General features: G+C 48.5%; 1 protein-coding gene across 2 annotated transcripts; it reads left to right on the forward strand.

Moving 5' to 3' along the window:
• Positions 1-5541: 5541 nt before the first annotated feature.
• Positions 5542-9632, forward strand: LOC136476466 (YTH domain-containing protein ECT4-like). 2 transcript variants are annotated; one of them, XM_066474323.1, is made up of 9 exons: positions 5542-5823; positions 6036-6100; positions 6216-6375; positions 6468-6535; positions 6769-7320; positions 7554-8138; positions 8216-8428; positions 8830-8976; positions 9064-9632. In XM_066474323.1, exons 1-9 carry the CDS (start codon positions 5787-5789, stop codon positions 9214-9216), a joined length of 1980 nt encoding a protein of 659 aa, XP_066330420.1. In that variant the 5' UTR covers positions 5542-5786; the 3' UTR covers positions 9217-9632. The 2 variants fall into 2 exon arrangements, with proteins under 2 accessions (XP_066330420.1, XP_066330430.1); XM_066474333.1 differs by having other exon boundaries at positions 6772-7320.
• The last annotated feature ends 14603 nt before the right edge of the window (positions 9633-24235 follow it).

The raw sequence follows: 24235 nt of genomic DNA on the forward strand, positions 1-24235 counted from the left end.
CCTCAACAATGTGGAGGTAGGCAAGCCTTGGTGGTGAGGCGAACCACGAGATAAATCATTATATCACTTGTGCTTGATTTACATTACTTGCATGACATATTATGGTTGAGGTGATTTCTAGGGTTTCTAGTCGACCTACTTGTGTATGGTGTTCCTACCACTTCTAGCTCTGATATGTGATTGTCATATCTGTAGTAAGCTAAGAAATTTCTCCGATCTAAGTTTTTATTCATAGATTTTGATCTGTGATTCGAAGTTGTCTGTAGGTGCGGCAGTGCCGCTGTTCTAGCCCGGTAGTGCTGCCCTCTATAGCGGTAGTGCCACAGGGTGAATTTGATAAAAGTTTGAGTGTTTGTTTTGATAGGCCTATTCACCCCCTCGTCTAGGCCAACCAGAGATCCTACAATAATGCTGAATTACTAAGTTAAAATAACTTAATTGTGTTCATATGACCTCGTCGTCAGCCTACTCACGTAGTCCTAGAGACATACTCTTAATCAATAGACTTGAGTGATGTACCAATTAACATTCATATGGCATGATGTAATCTTGTCTATATCTGGGTCACCATCATGCACAATACAATGCTAGAGCATTTGCAAATATGTAGCGAATGGAATACTTCAGTGCATAATGGAAATGTAAAATGTACAAAGGGACATGAGGTACATTTGAGGGTTTTTTGGCATGTAATAAACAAACCGATAAACGAATAATATTTGGCTATTTAATGTACCTATACAAGTCCTAATGAAATGTCCAGTTAATTCTATATGATGTTTCAGACAATAAACTAAGCTACACAACCAAGAGTTTGGTTAACCTTCACCCCCACAAAAGAAGCCTTGCATGAAGCTTAACTTGTCAAGAAGAAGTACCCTACATGTTTCCCAAAGAAGCATTACATGAAGCATGGCAAGAAGAAGTAGCATGCATGTCACTATATGTCGGTGCAGAAAGTGACCAACACATAAATATTTGTAGTTTTGCTGTACGTTGTGATCGGATGTGGCCTAGCACTCAATAACACAGGATTTATACTAGTTCAGGCAACATGCCCTACATCCAGTTTGAGTTGGTCGGTGACTTTATTCCTGAGCCTAGGTGCTTAAAGTTTACTGTGGGGTTACAAACAGAAGGGAGAAAGATGGGGGGGGTGCAAGAAGGCTGGTTGGACTTTGGTCTAAAGGGCCAAGAGTGACGGGAGCTCCTACGTACGCTAAGTGTTTGAATGTGTGCTCGAGGTTTGAACCTAGTGGTTCTGTTGTTGTGTGTGAGTGAACTTAGGGCCTTCCCTAGAGTTTTCAATCCCCTTGTTGGGAGAGAGTGCATCCCCTTTTATAGATGAAGGGGACGACCTTACAAGCGAGAGAGAAAGAGTACGTATGTTACTAAGTCTTGTTGCTCACACCGTCGGGTACAAGATGATGGTAGGCGTCCATAACACTGTTGTTGTCAGACGCATGTGGGAGGTTTTACCACATTCACCATGTATGGTAAATGACGACGCCCACAACACTGTTGATGCTAAGAGGCATGTGGGGGAGCCTTACCGCGTTTGTCTGGTATGGGAGTTGATGGCGCCCACAACACTATAGGGTAAATGTCGATGCCCACAACACTGCTTCGGTTCGGACATGCCTAGAAGGTTGCAGGGCACCCTTCTCACATGTCATGTTGGTAATGTCCTGCAGGTGTACATGGTACAGTCCTTGGTATTATGGTTGACTTGAGCGTCCTGTCTCACTTGCTCCGCTCGTTTCCTGGTCCTCACCGAGCGGGCTCCCTGGTCGGTTGGTCCCAGTCAACTCCGACTACGCCAGTCAGAGAAGAGCTGTAAGCAGAGGTTCGGTGTATCCTCGGTTGGAGACGTGGGTCGAAGCTGGAAGCAGGCGTCGTTCCTCCCTGTCCAAGCCTTTTGGTCGAAGAGGCGGACCGGAGTTGAAGATAGGTGAGCGTCGTTTGTCCTTGGCCTAGCCCTCCGGTCAAAGTCTAGCTCGTCGTTAGGTTTTTGGGCCAGCCCAGTAGTTGCATGTTGTTCGCGGCGTCGTCTACTGGGGCAAGCCTTTGCTGGGAAGCCGGTCCATAAGGGACTCCTGGTTTATGAACCCGACACTATATGTGCATGCATGTGGAACATCATCTTTGAACATGCATATCCATCGATTCAAACCATGCCAAGCTAGATTAATATTCACCAAGACACCAACTTTATAGAAAACTTTTGAACCACCACACACAACACTATCACTAATGGAGCTGGCTTTGCTATTTGGCTAAACTCCATGAAAGGCATTGTTTTGATCAATTCACTTACATCAAGAAAAGGAAGAAAGAGAACACAATAATAACTTGTATAAGAGTTGATCTATAAATCATAGTATTGCATGGACATATTTCCAAATCTGAAACAATTGTATGCATAATGCTTCATGGGCCATGCATGGCGGGGCGGTTGACGGCGGGGTTGTCGCAAGTCGGGTGGTGGAGGCAGTAGCGATGGGATTTGGGGTTAGGGTTTTAGATTTTGGATTTCCAGAGGAGCACTAGGGTTAGGATTTAGAGATTTTTGGGGAGCCCTACATGCATGGTTGGGCTTAGAAAGGGAGGGGCCAGCGACAATGATTGGTTTGGCGGTGGTGGTGAGTTGGGCGGCAGGGTGCGTCATTGAGCAGGCGGTGGAAGACCTGTTGGGGGTGTGAAAGCTCTAGTTTGTTTTTGGTGAATTGATAAAACCCTAAGTGCTAATCTAGTTTATCAAGTGATCATGAGATAGGTAGCACATTCTAAGTGGTGAAGCAAATGAAGATCATGACATGATGATGGTGATGCCATGGTGATGATCAAGTGCTTGGACTTGAAAAGAAAAAAGAGAAAAACAAAAGGCTCAAGACAAAGGTATAAATAGTAGGAGCTATTTTGTTTTAGTGATCAAGACACTTAGAGAGTGTGATCACATTTAGGTTCGATAGCCGTACTATTAAGAGGGGTAAAACTCGTATCAGAATGCGGTTATCAAAGTGCCACTAGATGCTCTAACTCATTGCATATGCATTTAGGATCTAATAGAGTGCTAACACCCTTGAAAATGTTTGTAAAAATATGCTAACACATATGCACAAGGTGATACACTTGGTGGTTAGTACATTTGAGCAAGGGTTAGGAACTTCATCGGGGGAGTGTCCGCCCGTAGAGTGCGGACAGTCCGACGGTGCCACCGACACCCTAGACAGAAAAGACGGAGGTCACTGTAAGTGACCGAATAATGGTCTCTAAAGGACCGGCGTGTCCAGTCAGTAGCAGCAGAAGAAGCGCAGCGTCGATCGTCGACCGGACGCTGGCACTGAAATGACCAGACGCTGGCTGGCTGTGTCCGGTCACACTAACATGGTCATGCATAGAGGAGTCACCGAGTGACCGGACGCTGGGTGTGTCCGGTCGAGCATGACCAGACGCATTCGATCGTGAAAAGTCATCTCTGGATGCTTACTGGAAACGACCGGACGCTGGGGTTCAGCGTCCGGTCACTTTGAGCCGCTATGTCCGGTCGTCACTTGACTGTTGAGATCGGGCGATCAACATTTGAAGAGAGGGGACACGTGGCACGCATCGTGTGACCGAACGCTGAGGTCCAGCGTCCGGTCGATATGATCGGAGCGTCCGATCACCCCGTGTTGTGCCCAGTGAAAAGGTACAATGACTCTATTTCGTGAGGGCTTCTATTTAAGCCCCATGGCTGGCTCAAGCTCACTCTCTTGGCCATTTGCATTGACAAGCAACCTTGTGAGCTTAGCCAAAGCCCTCCCACTCATCTCCATCATTGATTCATCATCTTTGTGAGATTGGGAGAGAATCCAAGTGCATTGCTTGAGTGTTTGCATCTAGAGGCACTTGGTATTCGTGTTTCGCTGTGGGATTCGCTTGTTACTCTTGGTGGTTGCCGCCACCTAGATGGTTTGGAGCAGCGAGGATCGTTGAGCGGAGAGTGGTGATTGTCTCCAGCTTCGATTGTGGTGATTGTAAGGGGTTCTTGACCTTTTCTCGATGGAGAGCCAAAAGTTACTCTAGTGGATTGCTCGTGGCTTGTTGTGATCCTCATCTTGTGTTGGTTGTGCGGCACCCTATTGAGGGTTTGGCGTGTGATGCCAATTAGCGTGTGAACCTCCAAGTGAGTGAATCGCCACAAGGAGGACTAGTTTGCCGGTAAGCAAGTGAACCTCGGTAAAAAATCATTGTGTTATTATTTGATTCCGAGATGATTTGTCTTTATTGTTATTTATTCTTGTGATTGATTGGCTCCTTTCTCGACACGGCGGTATAACTTTCTTGCTCACTCTCTTTATATTATCGTAAACTAGTTGTCAAGCTCTTTAGTGTAGCTAGTTGTGAGAGCTTGTTAGTTTGGTTAGTGTGGCTCTTTAGTTAGTCTTTGAGAGTACACTAACTTAGTGTAGTAACATAGTTATTGTGTGGATAGAAACTATATCAACTAGAATTGTGGTAGGTGGCTTGCATTTTTAGTAGGCTAGCGCAACACTTGCTTTGCCTCATAATTGTCTAATCGGTTTGCTAAGTGTTGTTGTAGAAATTTTTATTAGGCTATTCACCCCCCTCTAACCATTAGGACCTTTCAAGGTGGTAGCAAGGTGGCAAGCTTTCTTCTACGATTGGATTTAGGGGAGTGCGGGGGTGGAGCAGCAGAGGTGGCAGGCTGGCAGAGCAGTCGATGGGTGAGTTGCAAGCTAGGGGCGGCAGTAGAGGCCAGAGGCGACAACAGGCTTGCGCGGTTCATTGAACAAGGAGAACATGAGGTTCGGTTATTGAAGAAGATAAACAGTATGAGAGAAAGAAAATGCGACGGGTCCAGTAAAATCGCGCGCTAATAAAGGTTATTCCTTACTTCCCATCCCGTCGGAGGAATGAGTATGGCTAGGTAGGTCTCTGTCATACCTTGTTTTTTTTCATCATCTTGTCCTCTTTTACATTTTAGTTTTCTCTAGTAATTTTTCGAATATTTTTTTAAGACGTCACCGGAGGGGTGAGAGACCCACCTAAATAAGTTTTTCATTGATTGTGGCTAGCCGGTGGATGGAGGGTGCCAAGGCACCTATGTCTTCACCGTACACTGAGCTATGGAGTTTTATTAATATAGTTGTGTCACCCTGTTCTCTTGGAGACTTAGGGCGCGTTTGAATCACGCCTAAGTTGCGTCTGCGCCAAAAACACGGCCGCTGTTTCGGGCACCAGACTTTTGGCAGCTTGTGGCGTGCAAATGACCTGGCGAGCTGTGGCTGCGTTACGGCACGCCGTAAGTCCGGCGATGAACGAAACGGCTGCCGAAGCTTGGGCGCGATAGTTGTGGCGAGCTGTGGCGCGGTGCGGCCGTCATCCAAACGCGCCCTTACACCCTTTTCCAACATGTTCACAAGTTCTGTGTACCTAGAGCAGAAGTTGGGAAGATAAACGAGCGGCGGGGATGGGCCGGGTCGGTATTTGAATCACCGCCTTCGAATCGCTAAAACCCCTCTACCTCTTGGCTGGCGGCCTCCTCCCTCCCCTCGCGTCTGTGGCGGCTATCCCTTCACTCTCCTCGCCTCGTCTCCCCCTCCCCTTCCCTAGGGTTTATCCTCCACCACCACCTACCCACCGCCTCTCCCCGCCATATACAAGAATTATCTTATCGAATTACTACATCGGCCTTGGATCCGATTCAGGAGCAGCCGTGTGGTGGTGGTAGCTGCGGCAGGCGTCTGTCCTAGATCGAATTGACTCGGAGGGAAGAAGCCATGGCGACAGTTGCTCCTGCCCCTACCGCTGCTGACCGTATCCTTTCTTCCTGTTCGTTTTTTTGGCGGGTTTGATCCGTGCTCAGGGCCTTGGAGCAGTGTTTTAGGAGGCGGTTTTAAGAGATATTTCTTTTTTGGTCACGCTTATATGGAAAAAAATATATATTTGTTTTCAGTAGGTAGTATTGATTGAACTATGAGGTGCTTGCTTGAATTCCATGTGCTTTTTCCTTGATTCGTGAGTTGCAGAAACCACCAATCTCCTGCAGAAGCTGTCCCTGGAGAGCAAGGATGGCTCCGACGCTGCCAAGAAGGTATAACTTTCTGAGCTGTTTTAGGTCACCGTTTCGTTTTGCAGAATTATTCTTAGTGGAAGGAGAAATTCACCGAGGATAAAAATTAATGATTTCCGGAATTGTATAACTGTAGCCTTCTGGGATGCCATATGGATCTGCCCACGCTGGAGATGCACAGAGCGTTGCTTCGCAGGTGGATAGGTCGATAACACCTCTACTACAAGAGGCCATGGATCCTAACTTCTTCTACCAGCCCAATGCATATGCCTCTCCAGCCTATTACTTTCCTAGTGGTACATAAACCTGTGCTCCTTGTTGCCGCAGACCTTTGTAGGTGGCTAAGCTCAATAATTGCAATGTTTGATTCTTGTATGCTGCTTCTCAGGTTATGATGGCTCATCCAATGAATGGAGCTCAAGGTATTCTGGTCATGAAGGAATGGAGATGCCCCCTGTAAGTTAACATTTGTGTTGACTGTGCAATTATCTCAACTAGGTGTATTTTTGGGTTTAAGATACATTTGGATTATATGCGCTTCCACTTCCTCTAGAAATCTGAGAACAAATATAGTGGCATGTGTACACATTCAGATTGTGAACTATGAATTTTGGTGAATTCACTTATTTACTCTTGTGGATAACATAAGGGATGAAGCTGATACTTTCTTTTCTGTTGAACTAATGTAGCAGAGTGTGTACGGAGACATGTACCATGGATATGGCTATGCTCCATATGGCCCATATCCTTCGGGTTCTCCTGTACCAACTGTTGGGCATGATGGCCAGTCATATGGCTCTCAGCAATATCAGTACCCGACTCAATATTATCAGCAACCAACCCCAACAAGCGCAAAATATGGTGTAAATGGTGCCAGTTCTCAACCTGAACCGCCCTCCGTTGCCAGTCAGCAGGCAAGAGTTTTGGTAGATGCAACAAAAGCAACTCCAAACGTGGGTGCTAATGGTATGACAACTGCTCACAACAGTTCGCTGCCGCGTAAGCAAACCCACCTGAATGTGTCAGTAGCAAACAATGGTTCATATGGAAGAGGACCTATGCAAGGTGGTGGACCTTCTGCAAGCAATTATGGTCACAGCGGTGTTCGTTCTCCAACTCAATGGTATGATGGTCCAGTTTACTCGAATGGGCATCAGATACCAACTGCTAGTTCCACATCTTACCATTCCAATTCATCTTCTATGAAAAGTCAGAGCCAGCGTCCAACAACAAACCTCATGGTGTGTTCTCCAAACAAATCAATTTTCATAATATTGTGTTGCAGAGTTTCTTTTTAATTATGTCTGGCAATCAATGGCATCTAAAGCTTGCTCTCACATACCATTGATAATGAATTGTACTGCCTTTCTTAAGACTGCACATACAAATGTGATGTGTTTGCATATTTGGATTATTATGAGAAGTATGCAGTGTTCTTGAATAAAGCTTAGCTGTTGGTTTCATTTATTTCCAGGGTATACATGCACAGATGCCTTCTTCTGGAATGGGTCTGACCTCACCTAGCTATCCTTCTAGGATGTACCCGGACAACAGATTATATGGACAGTATGGTCAGTACGGGAACACACTGAAAGGTGGCCTTGGTTTTGGATCAAACATGTATAACTCGAGAAGCAATGGGAGGTGGGGAGTCGTGGATACCAAATACAAGCCTAGAGGGCGTGCATCTTTTGGTTTTAGTGGTGAGAATCAAGATGGATTTACCGAGCTGAACAGAGGACCAAGGTCTGGTGGTTTCAAGCACCAAAAACAATTCGGGCCTACTGTCACTATTGCTGTGAAGGGCCAGGCCCTCCCTTCTGTGGGGAAACAGAACAGTGCTCTTCCAGACAAAGGCCAATTTAACCAGGAAGGATTTCCTTTAGCCTACAAGGATGCAAAGTTCTTTGTTATCAAATCATATAGTGAGGATGATGTGCACAAGAGTATAAAATACAATGTGTGGGCTAGCACACCTAATGGAAATAAGAAGCTGGATGCTGGGTACCAAGAGGCTCAGGAGAAATCCAGCGACTGCCCAGTGTTCTTGTTTTTCTCTGTAAGTCTGTAGCATCTTTCCCTATTATTACCTGTTTTCTTTGGCAGTCCCTTTTTGACCTTGAGCTTGTCCCTTAGGTGAACACAAGTGGTCAGTTTGTTGGTGTTGCTGAAATGGTTGGTCCTGTCGATTTTGATAAGACTGTGGAGTATTGGCAACAAGACAAGTGGAATGGTTGTTTTCCACTCAAGTGGCACATAGTCAAGGATGTGCCCAACAACATCTTGAAGCATATTACACTGGATAACAATGATAATAAGCCTGTGACAAACAGCCGTGACACACAAGAGGTATATTTCCTGAAAGTTACCTGGCTTAGATGCTTATTAAGTGATTAATTGCATCATGATGCAATGGGCTAGGGGTACTGTAAAGACAATGTTTTGGTTACTTTCTTTTCAGGATATTTAAAAAATTTACTGGTTTATCAGGGGGGACTTTTAGCTAGTGGGAACTGCAAAATATGATCTGTCTATTTCGTTGTTTACAGTCATGTATGACTATGCCATGACCCGAGGGGCCTTAGCGAGTCTGCATGACAACTCATGATGTTGTCTGGCCATTCACTTGTTGGTTTCTGTTGAAGAGGGTGGTTGAAAATTTATGTATCACTATGAATTGTTGATAATAAATATTGTTGGTCTTCTGAGAAACTTATGATAGTGACCCTGTGCTGTCTATAATGCTGCAGGTTAAGCTGGAACAAGGGCTTGAAATGTTGAAGATTTTCAAAGAACTTGTTACTAAAACATCAATTTTGGATGATTTTGCTTTTTACGAGAATCGCCAAAAGTTGATGCAGGAAAAGAGGGCAAAGCAGCAACTGCTTCAAGGCCAGGTAGGTATCTGTTCTTATTACAGTGTTCTGTGGTTCTGTATGGCTTAAATGATAGTCTCTGATGCCTTGTTTCTTCGCATTGTCCAGGGGGGCGATGTTTCTCAAGAGAAGGACAAGGATGCGACTAATGGCAAACCAGGAGCACAGAAACAGGCATTGAGCAAGGAAGGCACTCCTGCTGAGGCGGCGGCGAATGCCTCCAAACCTGTAGCTGAAAGTGGCATATCAAATGGCAACTAAGCATCATGTATACTGGTCGCCTTATCGGTGCATATGCTGCAGGTTTTGTGGTATCTGCAAATCAAAACCTCTTGATTCTGCCTGAATTATAGACTTCGTTTGGTACTGGAGTTCGTGAGCTGGCGCTCATCATGGGAATGAACCAGATTTTACTTATTTTGTCTGTTTATTATTAGTTGTGTGACTGGTTTTTGGTGTCTTACCCGTGTTAGGCTTCTTACATACCCTGTGACACCGGGTTTGTTGTAACCTTGCTTTTTTGCCCTTCTGTTTTAGCTCTATTATTGTTAGCGAAGCAGCTGATTTCCTATACTTTGGACAACATTAAGGTAGTTTTTTGCGTGTTGCGGTACTGTGGAGAGTAATAAAACAAAAGGACTCTAGGTTTAAGCCATTTTATCCCCATATTTTGTATAATTATGTCTTGTTCTTCATCCATTTTGTGTTCACGTACACTATACAGCGTTCAGCGTTCTCGGTTTCTGTTCTCGGAGGAGAATGTCTTAAAATTGGCGCGGAACTACCTTCAAGTATTCAAGTCACTGCGTCGTGCTTTGAACTCTTAAAATACGTTGCTCTATCACGGATGCTAATGTTACAGGAGAAGATATCTTTGGTTTGTGTGTTTAAGCAGGTCATGTGGTAAGTTGTGAATTATGTCTTGTTTAAAACAGCCATTTTATCTGATATATGGCGTTGCCACCGTGGTGGTGAAATATGCAGAGGCCCTTGAAACCCTGGTCCCCTAAACCGGCACCCCTGTTCTGGCCCATTTAAAGTTTACATTTGTTGTGGCCAGCACGCGAGCTGAGGATGTTCATGATAGCAAATGGAATGCTAGCCGTCCAAGTCGTGATGGGTGGTTCTCGTTGCATTGACCGACGGGAAGGACTAGTCCCTAATAGGCGTATGCAGTGGCCGCGATCGTGGCTGCTGGCACCATCCATCCGCACGCCGCGGTAAGAAAAATAGATCCTACGCCCATTTACTTTGGATTTTAGTGTTTGATGATCAACACAACTAAATTGGACTAATGGATTTATAAGTAATTGTTTTGTAGTTCAATAGGATGTGTCGGTACAGAAAGTGACCAACTAGTAAATATTTGTAGTTTTGCTGTACGTTGTGATCGGAGGTGGCCTAGCACTCAATGACACAGGATTTATACTGGTTCATGCAACGTGCCCTACGTCCAGTTTGGGTCGGTCGGTGACTTTAATCCTGAGCCCAGGTGCTCGAAGTCTGTAGTGGGGTTACAAACGAGAAGGAGAAAGGAGGGGTGTTCAAGAGGCCCGGTCGGGTCCGGCCGGAAGGGCCGAGGGCGACCGGAACTCCGCTATGAGCTAGAAGTCCAAGCGTGTGCTTGAGGGGTTGTGAGCTATCGATCTAGTGAGTCTGAACTTGAAGAAGTCGACCTCTTTTGTTGGAGGGAGCGCATCCCCTTTTATAGATAAAGGGGATGGCTTTACAGGTGAGAGGGAGAGAATACGGATGTTCCTATGTCTTGTTGCCCACGCCGACGAGAATAGCGATGATGGTAGGCACCCACAATACTGTTGATGTCACTGTAGAATATCAGGTGCACATGGGAGGTTGCGTTGGCTTCTTCAGGAAGAGTGGATGTTGGTACCTGCAAAATACTATTGTTATGTGAGGAGCCCTTACCACGTGCACCAGGTATGGTGAACCCTGGCGCCCACTATCGATGCCCAGAGGCATGGGGGGCTTTTTGCCGTATGGGAGCTCAAAGGCGCCTACAATACTGTAGACATAAATGTCGGTGCCTATAATACTGTTTGTGTCAGGGCGGTTGTGGAGCACTGTTCCCGTAGGCGTACAGGGTATGGTCCTGGTATTGTGGTTTGACTTTGTGCACTGCTTTCTCCGTTCGCCCCTGGTTCCTTCCGAGCGGGCGTCCCCGGTCGGATGGCCCCAGCCGGCCCTGGCCGTGCCGGTCGGAGAAGAGCGGTAAACAGGCTTCCTACGGGGTCCCCGGTCGGAGACACGGGGTCAGAGTAGGAAGCAGTGTTCTTACATACCCCGGTCGGAGAGACACGGGGTCGGAGTCAGAAGTAGGGCTCGGGGGAGGCCTTCCGATCGGAGAGGCCGTTCGGAGGTGGTTGGAGCCTAGAGCGAGTTCTCCGGTCGGATAGGTGGGCTGAAGAAGTTGACGAGCGGGTGTCACTCTTCTTGGGCCAGACCTTTCGGTTGGCTGTTGGGCCATCCCTTTGCCCTGTTGTTTTTAGACTCTTGGTTTGAGCCTTGGCGTGGAAGCCGGTCCCCGAGGGACCCCAGGTTTATGAACCCGATAGGATGCAAAACGTGACTTGGATGAAGGCAACGTGATGATCCGATGATCAACACCTCAAGAAAGACATGTGACGATGCATAGAAGACATACAAGGTCAAGCAAAGTTCAGGCATGAAGATTGAAACCAAGCCGGACGCAAGATCGCAAAGAAACGAGCCCGACAGAGGTGACCAGACGCGTCCCTATGAGTGACCGGACGTGTCCGATCAGTTGCTCGATAGTGTTTTTAGTGTGACTAGACGCAGCAGACTGGACGACCGGACGCACGAAGTGCAGCGTCCAATCGAGTCTAGAGAGGTTCCAGAGTGGCGCCAGCGTGATCGGACGCGTTCGATCAATGATGACCGAACTCTGAGCAGAGTCCGATCAACACGCATGCTCCAATGATCGGGACAACCAGACGCATCTGGTCAGGACGTGATCAGCGTCCGGTTAGTAGCAGGAAGCTGGTTTTCATCCCCAATGGCTACTTTCTCAGTGGGGCTTATAAATAGACCCCCCAACCGGCCATTTGGAGAGAGTGGAGCTAAGGAAACATATCAAGGGTGTTGATACACCATTTTAGTGATCTCCACTTGCATAATGCTTAGTGATTCATTAGGTGATTAGCGTAGGTGCTTTGCAAAGTGCTTAGGTTGATTAGACCACCGCTTATGCGCTTGCTCTAGGTTGAGGCCTAGTGTTTAGTGAGGTTTGCATACCTCTTACCACTCGGTGCTTGCGTGCACCATTATTGTACATCGGAGGGGCTTGTAATCTTGCGAGATCATACCAACCATGTTTGTGGTGTGGCCGCCACCGTGTACCGGAGGGAACAAATCTTGCGGCGGTTCGGCCGAAAGCTTGATAGTGAAGATGACGGGAGCGGTCCGGAAGAGGCTTACCGAAAGGCACGCCGGAGACCCAGTTGTGCATGGGGAAGGCCCAGGGCTATCCACGGAGTTACCCGACTAGGAGCTTGGCCCTTGCGAGGGATTCCTTGCAAGGAGCTCCAACGAGGACTAGGGAGAAGCTTGCGCGCTTCTCAATACCTTAGTAAAAATACCGGAGTCGTCGATGGGAGTTTGCATATCTCTACCTTACTCTTTAGCTTCCACATTTACATTGTTTGCATAACTCCTTTTTGCGGTAGAGATAGCAATACACTAGCAAAACCTTAGTTGCACATTTAGATAATTTATCTTTTTGCATAGGTTTTGCTAAGGTTAGAAAAAGAGGCCATAGTTTAGAGTTAGACTTTTAAGTTGCCTAATTCACCCCCCTCTTAGGCGTCATGGTCCACTTTCAGTTGTTCTAGCCCCGCGTGAGCCCACTCTGGTGTTGAAAGGTCCTAATGGCTAGAGGGGGGGTGAATAGCCTATTAAAATTTTCTACAACAATACTTAGCAAACCGGTTCGACAAATATGAGGCGAAGCGAGTGTTGCGCTAGCCTACTAAAAATGCAAGCCACCTTCTACAATTCTAGTTTCTATAGTCTCTATCCACACAATGGCTATGTCACTACACAAAGTTAGCGTGCTCTGAAAGGCTAACTAAAGAGCCACACTAACCAAACTAATAAGCTCTCACGACTAGCTACACTAAAGAGCTTGATAACTAGTTTGTGGTAATGTAAAGAGAGAGAGCAAGATGGTTATACCGCTGAGTCGAGGAATGAACCAATCAATCACAAGAATGAAGACCAATCACCTCAAAATCAAATGATGACACAATGATTTTTTTACCAAGGTTCACTTGCTTGCCAGCAAGCTAGTCCTCGTTGTGGTGATTCACTCACTTGGAGGTTCACGCGCTAATTGTCATCACATGCCAAAACTTCAATAGGGTGCCACACAACCAACACAAGATGAGGATCACACAAGCCACGAGCAATCCACTAGAGTACCTTTTGGCTCTCCACCGGGGAAAGGTCAAGAACCTCTCACAATCACCACGATCGGAGCCAGAGACAATCACCAACCTCCGCTCGATGATCCTCATTGCTCCATGCTATCTAGGTGGCGGCAACCACCAAGAGTAACAAGCGAATCCCCGCAGCGAAACACGAACACCAAGTGCCTCTAGATGCAATCACCCAAGCAATGCACTTGGATTCTCTCCCAATCTCACAAAGATGATGAATCAATGATGGAGATGAGTGGGAGGGCTTTGGCTAAGCTCACAAGGTTGCTATGTCAATACAAATGGCCAAGAGAGTGAGCTTGAGCCAGCCATGGGGCTTAAATAGAGCCCCCCTCAAAATAGAGCTGTTGGCTCTTTGCCCTCAGCTTTTGTGCGGTGACCAGACGCACAGGTCACGCTGACCGGACATAGGCCCCCAACGTTAGCCACCTGATTCCAATGGTCGATTCTTAGTGCCCTCATGGTTAAGTGATGACTGAATGCGCCCAACATGGGATCAGATGCTACGGTGCTAGCCTTGCCCACGCGTGGCAACACACGACCGCATGCTCCTATCAACCATGGTGCCCGAGCGTCAGGTCATTTCTAGAGAGCTCCCCAAGCGCCTAAACGCCAACCTGACATGTCCGATCTCCACGGACCGAACTCACCCAGAGTTAGGTCTTCTCCACACTCACTCAAACCTCATACATCAGCATACGTTAGCCTGACCGGACGCACCAGCGTCGAGTCAAGTCACCTTTTACCCTAGCATCTGGTCATGCACCAGACAGAGGCCGAGCGCGCCAAACTTCATTTTATAATTGATCGAACATAGCACCTCTGAGTCCGGTCACCACGTGACCTACGTTCGGTCACTGTTTCTCAGTGAAAATCATCTCCTTCACTTCACCAACTTCTCCACCTATCGAGGACCTAATACTGGGTACCCAATGAGGTGGAACTAATAACCATCAAACGTTGATGCTCCCAAATAGGCAAGAACGCAGCTACACTTCTTGCCCAGATGACTGAGGGCAGGCTTCACCTCGGCTGATGGCTGAGGGCAAGCTTTGCCTCGCTCGATGGCTGAGGGTAGGCTCTGCCTCACCCAATGGCTGAGGGCTGGCTCTACCTCACCCGATGGCTGAAGGCTGGGTCCGCCTCGCCCGACGGCTGAGGGCTGACTCTACCTCTCCCGATGGCTAAGGGCAGGCTTCGCCTCGACCGACGGCTGCACCCTACTCCTTCATAATGACGAGCATAGGGTACAACAGGACATTTGAGTCAACCGCAGTATGGAGGACCATGTCCTACATGCCAGTAGGAAGGTACCGTTAGGATATGATGGGACGGGTGCTTTAAGCCCTTTTCGACCTGACAGAGCCCGAACAGTGTTGTAGGCGCCGAATTTTGTCCTATAGTGTTGTAGGCGCCGCCATCAGCCCTCGGGCACAGATACTAACATAGGCATACGACAACCACTATAGTCCAATAGAGAACTCATGTCATCAACAGTAATAGGCATATAGTCACTTCCCCGTCTACTCCTCACAGAGTCATGGCTCGGCACCCTGACACACCGTACCGTCTACCGGGGGAGGATGGGATGTGACCACTTGCTAAAACAAAGCTAGAGCCTGGCCCTATCAGGATCAGCGAAGCATGCTATCCCTAGTGTGGTCTGCCATGACAGCAAGGCAGGCTCAAGGGAAAAGGAAGACCCAACACCTTTGAAGGACCTTCTCTACCTTTGGTTTTTTTCTCTTTCTCCCATCTGTAACCCCTGCTCCCCCTTGGTCTATAAAAGGGAGGGTAGGGAACCCCACTAAGGGGATAGATTAATTCCAGATATAACACGCAGCCAAGCAGCAACTAAGCTCTTGGCGTCCTTTCGACCTTTCCATAAGAGACTTAGGACCTATCCCTCTCTCGACCGTTTGTACCCCCTACTACGAACCTTTTTTTGGTACTAATAACATGAGCAGCAGCAAACTAGACATACGAACATTCTGCCTAAACCAGTATAAACCTTGTGTCCTTTAGTACACCATCTGAGCCTAAGGCACAACAATATAAATTTACTAGTTGGTGTTTGTTCAAAACACCGACAGTTGGCTCTCTAGGTAGGGGCCTTTGCGTGTTTCAAATTAGTCCTTGGATGGCTAGCCACGCAATCAGCTAGGTCCCAGGCACACACATGTGTTTTAGTGACCTGGACTTCATCGTCATGGTGGGAGGAGAGTTAGCGTTGGCCCATGCCGCCATCCAATCTCTCCCCTCCATTGGCTTCAACTATGGGAGGCTCGAGCGCCAGCTCGGTGTCTCCCTTGGACCCTAGCCATCCAGAGAGGACCCATGCCATCTCACCCTTTCTCCCAAACACTCCACATGGAGCACCCTAACGGTGCTTCCATTCGGTCTCTACAACACTACGGCGACCGTTAGCCACCTTGTGGCACAGAGTACGATCCCGTCCCCCACGAACAATGAATTCGTGGGGATGATCGAAAGCGTCATGGAATCCCTCCATGGTCTCCTTGCAGAGGGGTCAGGGTCAGACTTTGGCTTTGACTCCAATAGGGGGAACCATCACCTCTCCCAAGAATGTTTCATGGTGGGTACCCCCGAGGGACACGTCGAAAGCATCTCCGTGGAGTAGGCTACCCTAGCAGGCAACCTCAGTGGCGAAACCAAAGGGGAGATAGTGGCCCCACCTCATGTAGGGGTGGAGCAGCTGAAACCATGAAAGTGGGAGATCGATGAAGCCGGACAATAGCTCATGTGGGAATATGCGGAGGTCGATCGGGAGATCGAATGCCGTGGAGACGGTGGGCGCGCACGTGCCGTGGCCCATGATGTAAACTGAAGGATCTTCGCCGACGATGAAACCCTTCCTCACTTTGCTCAGGAAAGCCAGAACATCGCCACCACAACGGCCTTACTCCATGGGCTTCCAGAGGCCACAACGCCCGAGGATCATTGGGCAAGCCAGAACATCCACTGCCTCCTTTCCTTTTCCTTCTTGTCATGAACGTTCCTGAGAGCCACGGTGGTTTCTAAGAAAGAAAGGGGAGAGAGCGAGGGAGAAGAGAAAAGCTCACTGATCCTTTTACGATCCCGGAGTGAAATGTCGGACTGGAGGTCATCCACCATGAGGGAGTCGGTGTTGAAGGCCTTCATTGCAAAGGGGTTCCTGCCACCGAAGGAGGTGGTGCACTGGAGGGCTCCTGGGAGGGAGGAGTTCCCGCAACCTCAGCTTGGCGAGGTGGTGTCCTTTCTCACCTTCCATGAGCATGGGTTAGGGTACCCCGTGCACTGGTTCCTATGTGAGCTCCTCAATGAGTGGATTTTGGAGCTACAACACCTTAATCCAATGGGGTTGCTGCACATCACCGGCTTCATCACCATCTGTGAGGCTTTCCTTGAGATGGAGCCGCACACAGATTTCTTCCAGTGGCTGTTCTCTGGGAGAGCCTTGATGGTGGGGAATCCGACCGAGATCATGCCGGTGGGGGGTTTTGTCCTATAGAGGAAACCGAGCGTGGGACACTCATATCCTGCATACCTCCCCTACGACTCCAACCGAGGGTGGCATGGGGAGTGGTTTTACATCAGGAATCCGGTGGAGGCGCCGTTCCCGATGTTCACCGGTGAGAGGCCGGAGAAGCAGGAAAGTTGGTCGTGGGGTTACGCCCGTAAGGAGAGGAAGAAGGTCAAGGTCATCCAGGAGGAGCTCTAGAAGCTTGTGCGGTGTGGTCTTGATGGGGTGCGGGTGTTCCACACCCTCTACCATTGTCGGGTCACTCTGTTGGCGGAGAGGGTGCGGCCAATGTGGAAGTACAGCGGCGCATCGGACCCTGATTGTGTGTCGCTGGAGGAGCTACCGGATGACGAGCTCAGGGGTCACCTTGGACGGGTGCTGCAGCTGAAGCCCAGAGAGAAGGTTGAGGGGAAGCCCATACCTCTCTAGACTGGTATGTTCCTCTTTCTTTACTTCATGCTCTTTTCCCCCTTTGCTTTCCTGCTTTTTTGATCTTGAGTCGCCTATTGCGTAGGGGCTTGATGCTTATAGGTCCCGACCGCACCTTTTGAAAGGGCCAAAGGGTGTAGCCCGGTAGGCCACCTAGAAGGAAGCGGCGGTCGTCAGGAAGAAAAAGAGAGTTGAGGTGGCTCATCGAAAGTACAAGAAGGAGAAGGAGGTCGCCCGACACCTGAAGGCCGGGGAGAAAAAAAGCAACGTCGAGTCTGAGCTTGAGTCAGAGGATCCCACAGATGTGGATGACATGGTTTTCTCCGAGGAGGAGGAATGTTGGGAGGTCATTGTGACCTCGGCGGAGTGTCATGACCATGCGGCGATGTCTGTTGGTGATGAGCAGGAGGCCGCATGGCACACGGTGGTTCCCACACTGAGGAAGCATGCGGTGAGCGCGGACGCCGTCGAAGAACAAGAGGCAAAGCGGACACGGTCACCACGTGCTTTGGCGGCATCACCAGTCCTATCGTCGCTTGTGGTGGATGTGGCCGAGCAAGCCGGGCGGTCCGAGGGGCGGACTGGCACTTATGCATCATAGGGACCGGTGCCAACGCGTGACTCATAGCCAAGGTAGGCCCCGCCTGTAGCAGATGCGGTCGAGCAAGCCGGGCGGTCTAAGGAGCAGACTGGCACCCGCGTGTTGCGTGACTCATAGCCAGAGGATGCCCCACCCACTGCTCTAGTTGGGGAGTCCCGAGCCAAGGGTCATGGTGACCCACAGGCCGAGCAGGAGTCGGTTGGGATGACTCCGCCCCCAGTTGAAGTGAGGGGCACGGGTTGTAGCCTAGGAGCGGTCCTTGCCCTACAGGCCCATCGATGTTGGTCTCACCTTCAGAGTCCTATTGCTCACCTCCTAGTATGTTTTCTTTGTTTCTTTTCGATCTTTCACTATCGAGCCTTTTTAGAGTGTGACTTACCCGCACTTTTTGTCAGTGGCTGGGAGATGTCGGGGTTGAGCATCGCCCCAACTCCCATGCGGGAGACTTGGAGGCCCACCTTGTAGCGTGTCACAACGAGCGATGGGGGAACAGGGTGGTGGCGGTGAATCCTTCCCTTCTGGGGGTGGTGCCCCCTAGGTCGGCTGCTTGTACGGTGGCAGCGGTGGCATCGGTGTTGGTGGCGATCCCGGTGCTGACGAGGGGGTTGCATCGGAAGTAACCCTCATGGCCCCTCCTCCACCGGCTTTGGCAGAAGAGGAGAGGGAGACTGAGCTCCCTGCTTCACCAGTTGGAGGGCTGCATGGCTCACCCTCATGGTCGGAGCCGAAGGCGCTAGGGGAAAACGTGGCCAGGATAGAGTCAGAACGCCCAGTGGCAGTCCACACAATTGACGTGGTGGACATCCCATCTAATGATGAGGCGGATGACATGGTGGAGCTGTCGATGTCATCGTGGGAGCTGGCGGTGGTCCAGTCGGAGGCTAGGCCCTCCGGTGGGCTGCCGGAGGGTGTCCTAGAGTGGCCCTGCCCTAAGGACCCGACGAAGGTGTGGTTCGTCCTTCGAGATTCCCAGGAGTGTCAGCTCTAGGACATCCTTGGGGAGCAAGGGCACGCCGCGGTGTCCAAACTCACCAACCTATCTACGAAGCTTAGAGACGTCCAAGAGCGGGTTAAGTCCGCTCAGTAGTTAATCAAGGTCGACCTATAGCTTGCCGCGGAGGTGAGTTTCCTGTACTTGTCCTTGACCTCTGAATCTTTTGTTGGTTGTTTTAGCATGCTTGCTTTTTGTAGAGTCTAAAGGGGATGTTGTCCCGCAAGTCCCGCTTCCTCCAAATGGAGCACGCCCAGATGGCTGAGCTTGAGCGTCAGCTAGAGTCCGCTCGCCACGAGTCACAGGACCGGGCGGACAAGGCGACCGCAACGCGGGCGAAGGGGCAGTGTGCAGTAGAGCGAGCGACTGCCACTGAGCAAGGGCTCATGGTGGCAAAGGCCAACTAGGCGGAGACCAAGGCAGGGTTGCGGACATCCCTGGTGGACACCGAGGTGGTGCTCCAGAAGTCCTTGGAGACCCTTGAGTTGGAGCGAAGCGCCTTAGCATCAAAGCAAAACACCTTGGAGTTGGCATAGAAAGCCCTGGAGTTGGAGCGGAAGGCCCGGTCAGAAGCAGACCGTGAAGTGCTCGCGTTTTGGGGCCGGGTGATAGGGACAGAGGAGGCAAGCGCCCAACTGCATGAGGAGGTGGCTCAGCAAGCAGAGGATCTCTCCACCCTTGAGAACTTCCATGTCAATCCGTACCTTTTCTATTTTTTGTTGTGTTGGTTTCTTCCTTCAGCCTGTTTCTGAGCTTGTTGCCCTTCTTTTAGAGCTAGACAAAAAGGTGAGGTTGCTAGAGCAGAACCTAGAGATGGTCAAGGTGACTTTCAGCCAAAATGTAGAGGAGTTGGCCAAGTCCCGTGAAGAGCGATGTGCGCTTGAGGGGGAACTTGACTAGATCCGCAACGTTGCCCTGCTAGTTGTCTCAAAGATCTTTGGGTCAGCGCCAAGCACTAGCGCGCCCACCGTCCAGCTAGCAGAGGTCCCAGATGCGGTTCGGGACCTCATCACAAGTGGGCTGTTCTATGGAGTGTCGGGGGTGTTGACTTCGGTGGCGACGCACCATCCGAACCTAGACTTCACCACTATCTATAGTGGATACGCTGATGGCTTGAGCACGGAGGACATCTAATCGATCAGGGAGAGCTTGCTGCCGCATGCAAGGTCAGTGGCAGAGCAAGTCTCTACTCAGTGGGTGATGGACGTTCGCCGTGAAGACATGGCTAGAAGCCTGGGTCGGAGGTGGACATCGCCCTGACTTCGACCGAGCCGAATGTGGTCCCACCTAGGAGTGAGCAGCCTGTGCCTTCGCCGGCCATACCAACAGCAGATGCCACCGATTCGGCCTAATAGCTTGTAAAGTATGAGTAGTTTAGTAAGCGTAAAAAGTTTAAATTCATGGGGGAGCCCCCGTGTAAATGTTCCTATGTACTTAATGATTATAGTTGGTTTTGTTTTCTATGATGGAGTCACTCCGTTCGAGGAAGCTTGTTCCCTTTTGTTCCTTAGTTTTTCCTTAGCATAATTTTGTTTTTTATTCTTTCTTTCTCGTACCTACCCGTTTGTCCCATAGGCTGCAACCTTGGGAGCCCGAGGCGTGGCCTGTGAGGCTCAGCTGCTCATAACCATAGGGAAAGGCAGGGTGCGATCGGTCGGAATGTTTTAAAACAAAGCTATGTAAGGCAAATTAAAGGAATGAACTACCCTTTTGGTCGAGTAGGAAGGAATTTCACCATACGATAGTAAACAAAACAAAGAGGTAGTAGTGTACCCTAGTGGAGCCCCCGAGCGCCTCGGGCCAAAAAGTGTTCGGGTCGGGGTGCTTTTATAGGAGCATATGCTAAGTAAATAGTGGTAAGACTGAAACTTAGGGGAAGAAAAATGACATAGCTGTTCTAAGCGTTCAGAGAGAATGCCGTCGTTGTTATCCTTCAGTTGGTAGGCGTCCGGTCGGATCACTTCAACCTTCAGTCGTCCGGATCCTTACCTGCTATGCCCCCTTTCTCGGTCGCTGCTTCTTCGCCTTTCTCTTCCTTTGGCCTGCCAGCCTACTGCAGAAGGCGCTTGAGGAGCTGGTAGTCCTTATAGAGGTATTTGACAAGGTAGTCATGGTTGGTGCATGGGCTCTCCATGAGCTCGTGGAAGTGGCCTGGAGGGTCCTATTGGGGCTACGTGCCCACATGATTAGCCATGGCATCCAACGCAGAGTTGGCCGGTCAGCGGCGATCCTTTCAATTCTTTTTTTCCCTCTGTGTGGAGGGGCCCTCGTCTTGGTCTTGGTGCTTGGCCTTTCCTTTGCCCCGGCCTCCATTGGAGCATGGCAGGAGCGGTGCTCGCTAGAGGTTTTGGACAAAGGTCCGTGGTCCCAGGCCATCAAAGCTAGGACTCCAGTTGCTGCTGCTTGTGTCTCAGTTTGGCCTGAGCCACGCATAGATAGGCGATCAGTACGGAGCGGTCGTCAAGTCAAGGCAAGGTGCCAATGCGGCCTCCTGTGCCGTGCTCGACGACCGTCGTGGTGATCAGGTGGAACAACCCATCTGCTGCGTCCCTATTCCTCTAGTAGGGAGTGAGGTCGCGAGTTGGCGTCGCGATACGGAGGTCTCCGCTTGTTGCACGGCTACCGTCTCTACTAGTGCCCGGAGGTTCTGGTGGATTGCCTGTTCATGAGGGTCATTCGGCTTGGATAGGCCGCGCAGAAGCATTGCCACGGCGGTGATATTCTGACTGGCCCAAGCAAACTATGGGGGATCGGTCCCCCTGTCCATGGTGTTGCGCTGGACCTGACAGGCGCGACCCTGAGCGCCGCTCGCCGGTCTATGTGCACGGGGCGTAGTGTGGTGCGCCAAGCGCGCTAGCGTAGTTGGTGGCTGATGCAGCCACTGTTGTTGTAGTGCCTCGCCGTGCTTCTATGTGAGCTCGGGGGTCTCCACAAGAGAGTCCGGTAAGGTGTGAGTCTGTGAGGACTCTACTTCTGCTAGTGGGTGTCCCAGAGCGTCCGCCATGGCGCACTTTCGGGATGGACGGTGGCTAGGTGCCATGTCGCCGATGCTGGAGCCGTCACTCTCTCCATCGTCATCCATGAGGTTGAGGAAACAGGTGGGAGCATAGCTCGCCATTCCCACAAATTCGGATGCGAGAGGGGGCGGCGGTGGCATCCTTCGGAGCTCCCAGGCGTATGCATCCGCGGAAGATGCAAGGCCATAGGGGAACCGATCGTATGGTGGTCACATCAGGGACAATAGGGTTCCTCTGGGTAATCGGTGGAAGATAGAGAATAGTAAGTAAATAACAACATGTACATTACTCACAGCGGGGTTTGAGCAGAGAGTTTGCTCGGAATGAAGCGTAGATGCCGTGTCGTCGAAGTCGTGCGTCCCACGATTTCTATTCTTTAGGAACTATATGGATTTTCAGAATCCACTTAGTAACTGTGTATTTCATATTCATTCATTTTATTTGCCAGAGATATAGCAGAACATTTATTTCTTCTTAGTAGGAGATTCAACCTCAATTGCTTTCTTCATTGATCCGATATAGTCGCTACAGGCGACTTTGCCATGGACTTTATTTTCTGGATCTTTTTTCTTATAAGAGAAACATTTGCAATTATAGAGGTTGCGTTGTCGACAACTATTATTTTCTCCTGATATTCTCATAATGTGAGATTATTATATCTCTTTGTTGTTTCCCAAACAAGAGATGATTTATTGTTCTGCACATCCAACACTAATCATGTGCGCACTTAGTGTGTTGGATTTCATCTTCATGATGATCCTTTTCATGAGGTGCCTAACCTTTTTCATGAGGTGTTCTCTTCATGAGAATGGAGGAGTTTGTTCTTATTTTACTTCACAAGTATGCACTAAACTAGAATCCATAGACGTCTCCATAGATTTTAGCTTGATAGTATACAATATTTAGTTTACTACTAGTAAACACAACTTCTGGTTTATAACTTCAAGTTACTCCTCTCATTTTTCTAAAATATCTGGCATATGCTCTGCTTTATGCTTCATAAGAGCATTAGTCAAACTATTGTTTGATTTAGTGCATGATATTATTCCTACTTCAAGCTTCGAGGAATATTTTCTTTAAATCATTTTCTTCAATAGAAATAATATTTGGCATTCAAAATAGGCTTTCTCTCTCATCCCTAACGCCAATATTAGATCTTTAATAGCATACTTCAAAAGATATTCCCTATCATGGGCCTAAAATAATTCAAAGTCATGTATCTCCATCTACAAGTGGAGGCCCATTCATGTATGCTATGATGAAGTTTTATAGGAAATATTCACACACAATTTAAGCAGGGGTTATTATTCATTAAATACAGCGAGCTAGAATACATATAGTGCACTTAAGAATGTTCAACATTCCTACAAACTCAGGGATGTTCTCCTCCTGATTTGCACATATCATAGTTTAGAAAACTATTTTATTGTCTAGCTTCTTTATTGTTTAGCCAAAAAATTTGATCCAAGTACTCATATATTAAAAAAATGAACCATACACTTCAAATGAATAAAATACGCAACATTCAAAATCACATGAAATATCTTCTAGAAATTTGTAATTGCCATTAATACAAAATTTCCCAAATGCCTTTTCTTCAAAAATCTCAAATCATCTAAGTGTGTTATCCACCATCTTAATTACACAATCATTCATCCCATCAATTGGGTCACTTCCCTATTTAGTCAATTTCATACTAACCAACTCCCCCTGAGCTTAGGCTACCTGGCCATAGACCAATATAATGCTTATGCATGCAACACATTGAAAGCAAAATATTCCTTAGTTCAACGAGAACTACTAGCGTGCTAGCTAGCCAATTTAATTATGAGAGAAAATATAGTACCTACAAGCTACAAATATAGTTTCTATGCTAATATTATGTAGGAGTGGAGATAGTTGCAGCTCAACGAGAGCATAATATAGTGATACACATTCATGTGTAACATGGAATGTTGATATTCAATCCAACGTAATAGATAACAACAAAATACAAAGCTACAAGCTTACTTGCAATTAGTGCAATGTAGAGAAAATTAACTCGGCCGGAAGGGAGCGGCAGAACTTCAAGTCCTGATACACGCACTTAAACATATATTTAGGAAGGCAATGCCTATTAAATATATATTACCCACATTTTCTTATGCCTTTACCCAAAATTCCTCCCCCTTTTCATGCATAATTACTTCAAGTAGTAATAAGCTTCATGCATCTATAAATAATCATTTCAAATGTTTCATAGAA

The sequence above is a fragment of the Miscanthus floridulus genome, chromosome 1 (assembly GCF_019320115.1).
Source record: "Miscanthus floridulus cultivar M001 chromosome 1, ASM1932011v1, whole genome shotgun sequence".
NCBI lineage: Eukaryota > Viridiplantae > Streptophyta > Magnoliopsida > Poales > Poaceae > Miscanthus > Miscanthus floridulus.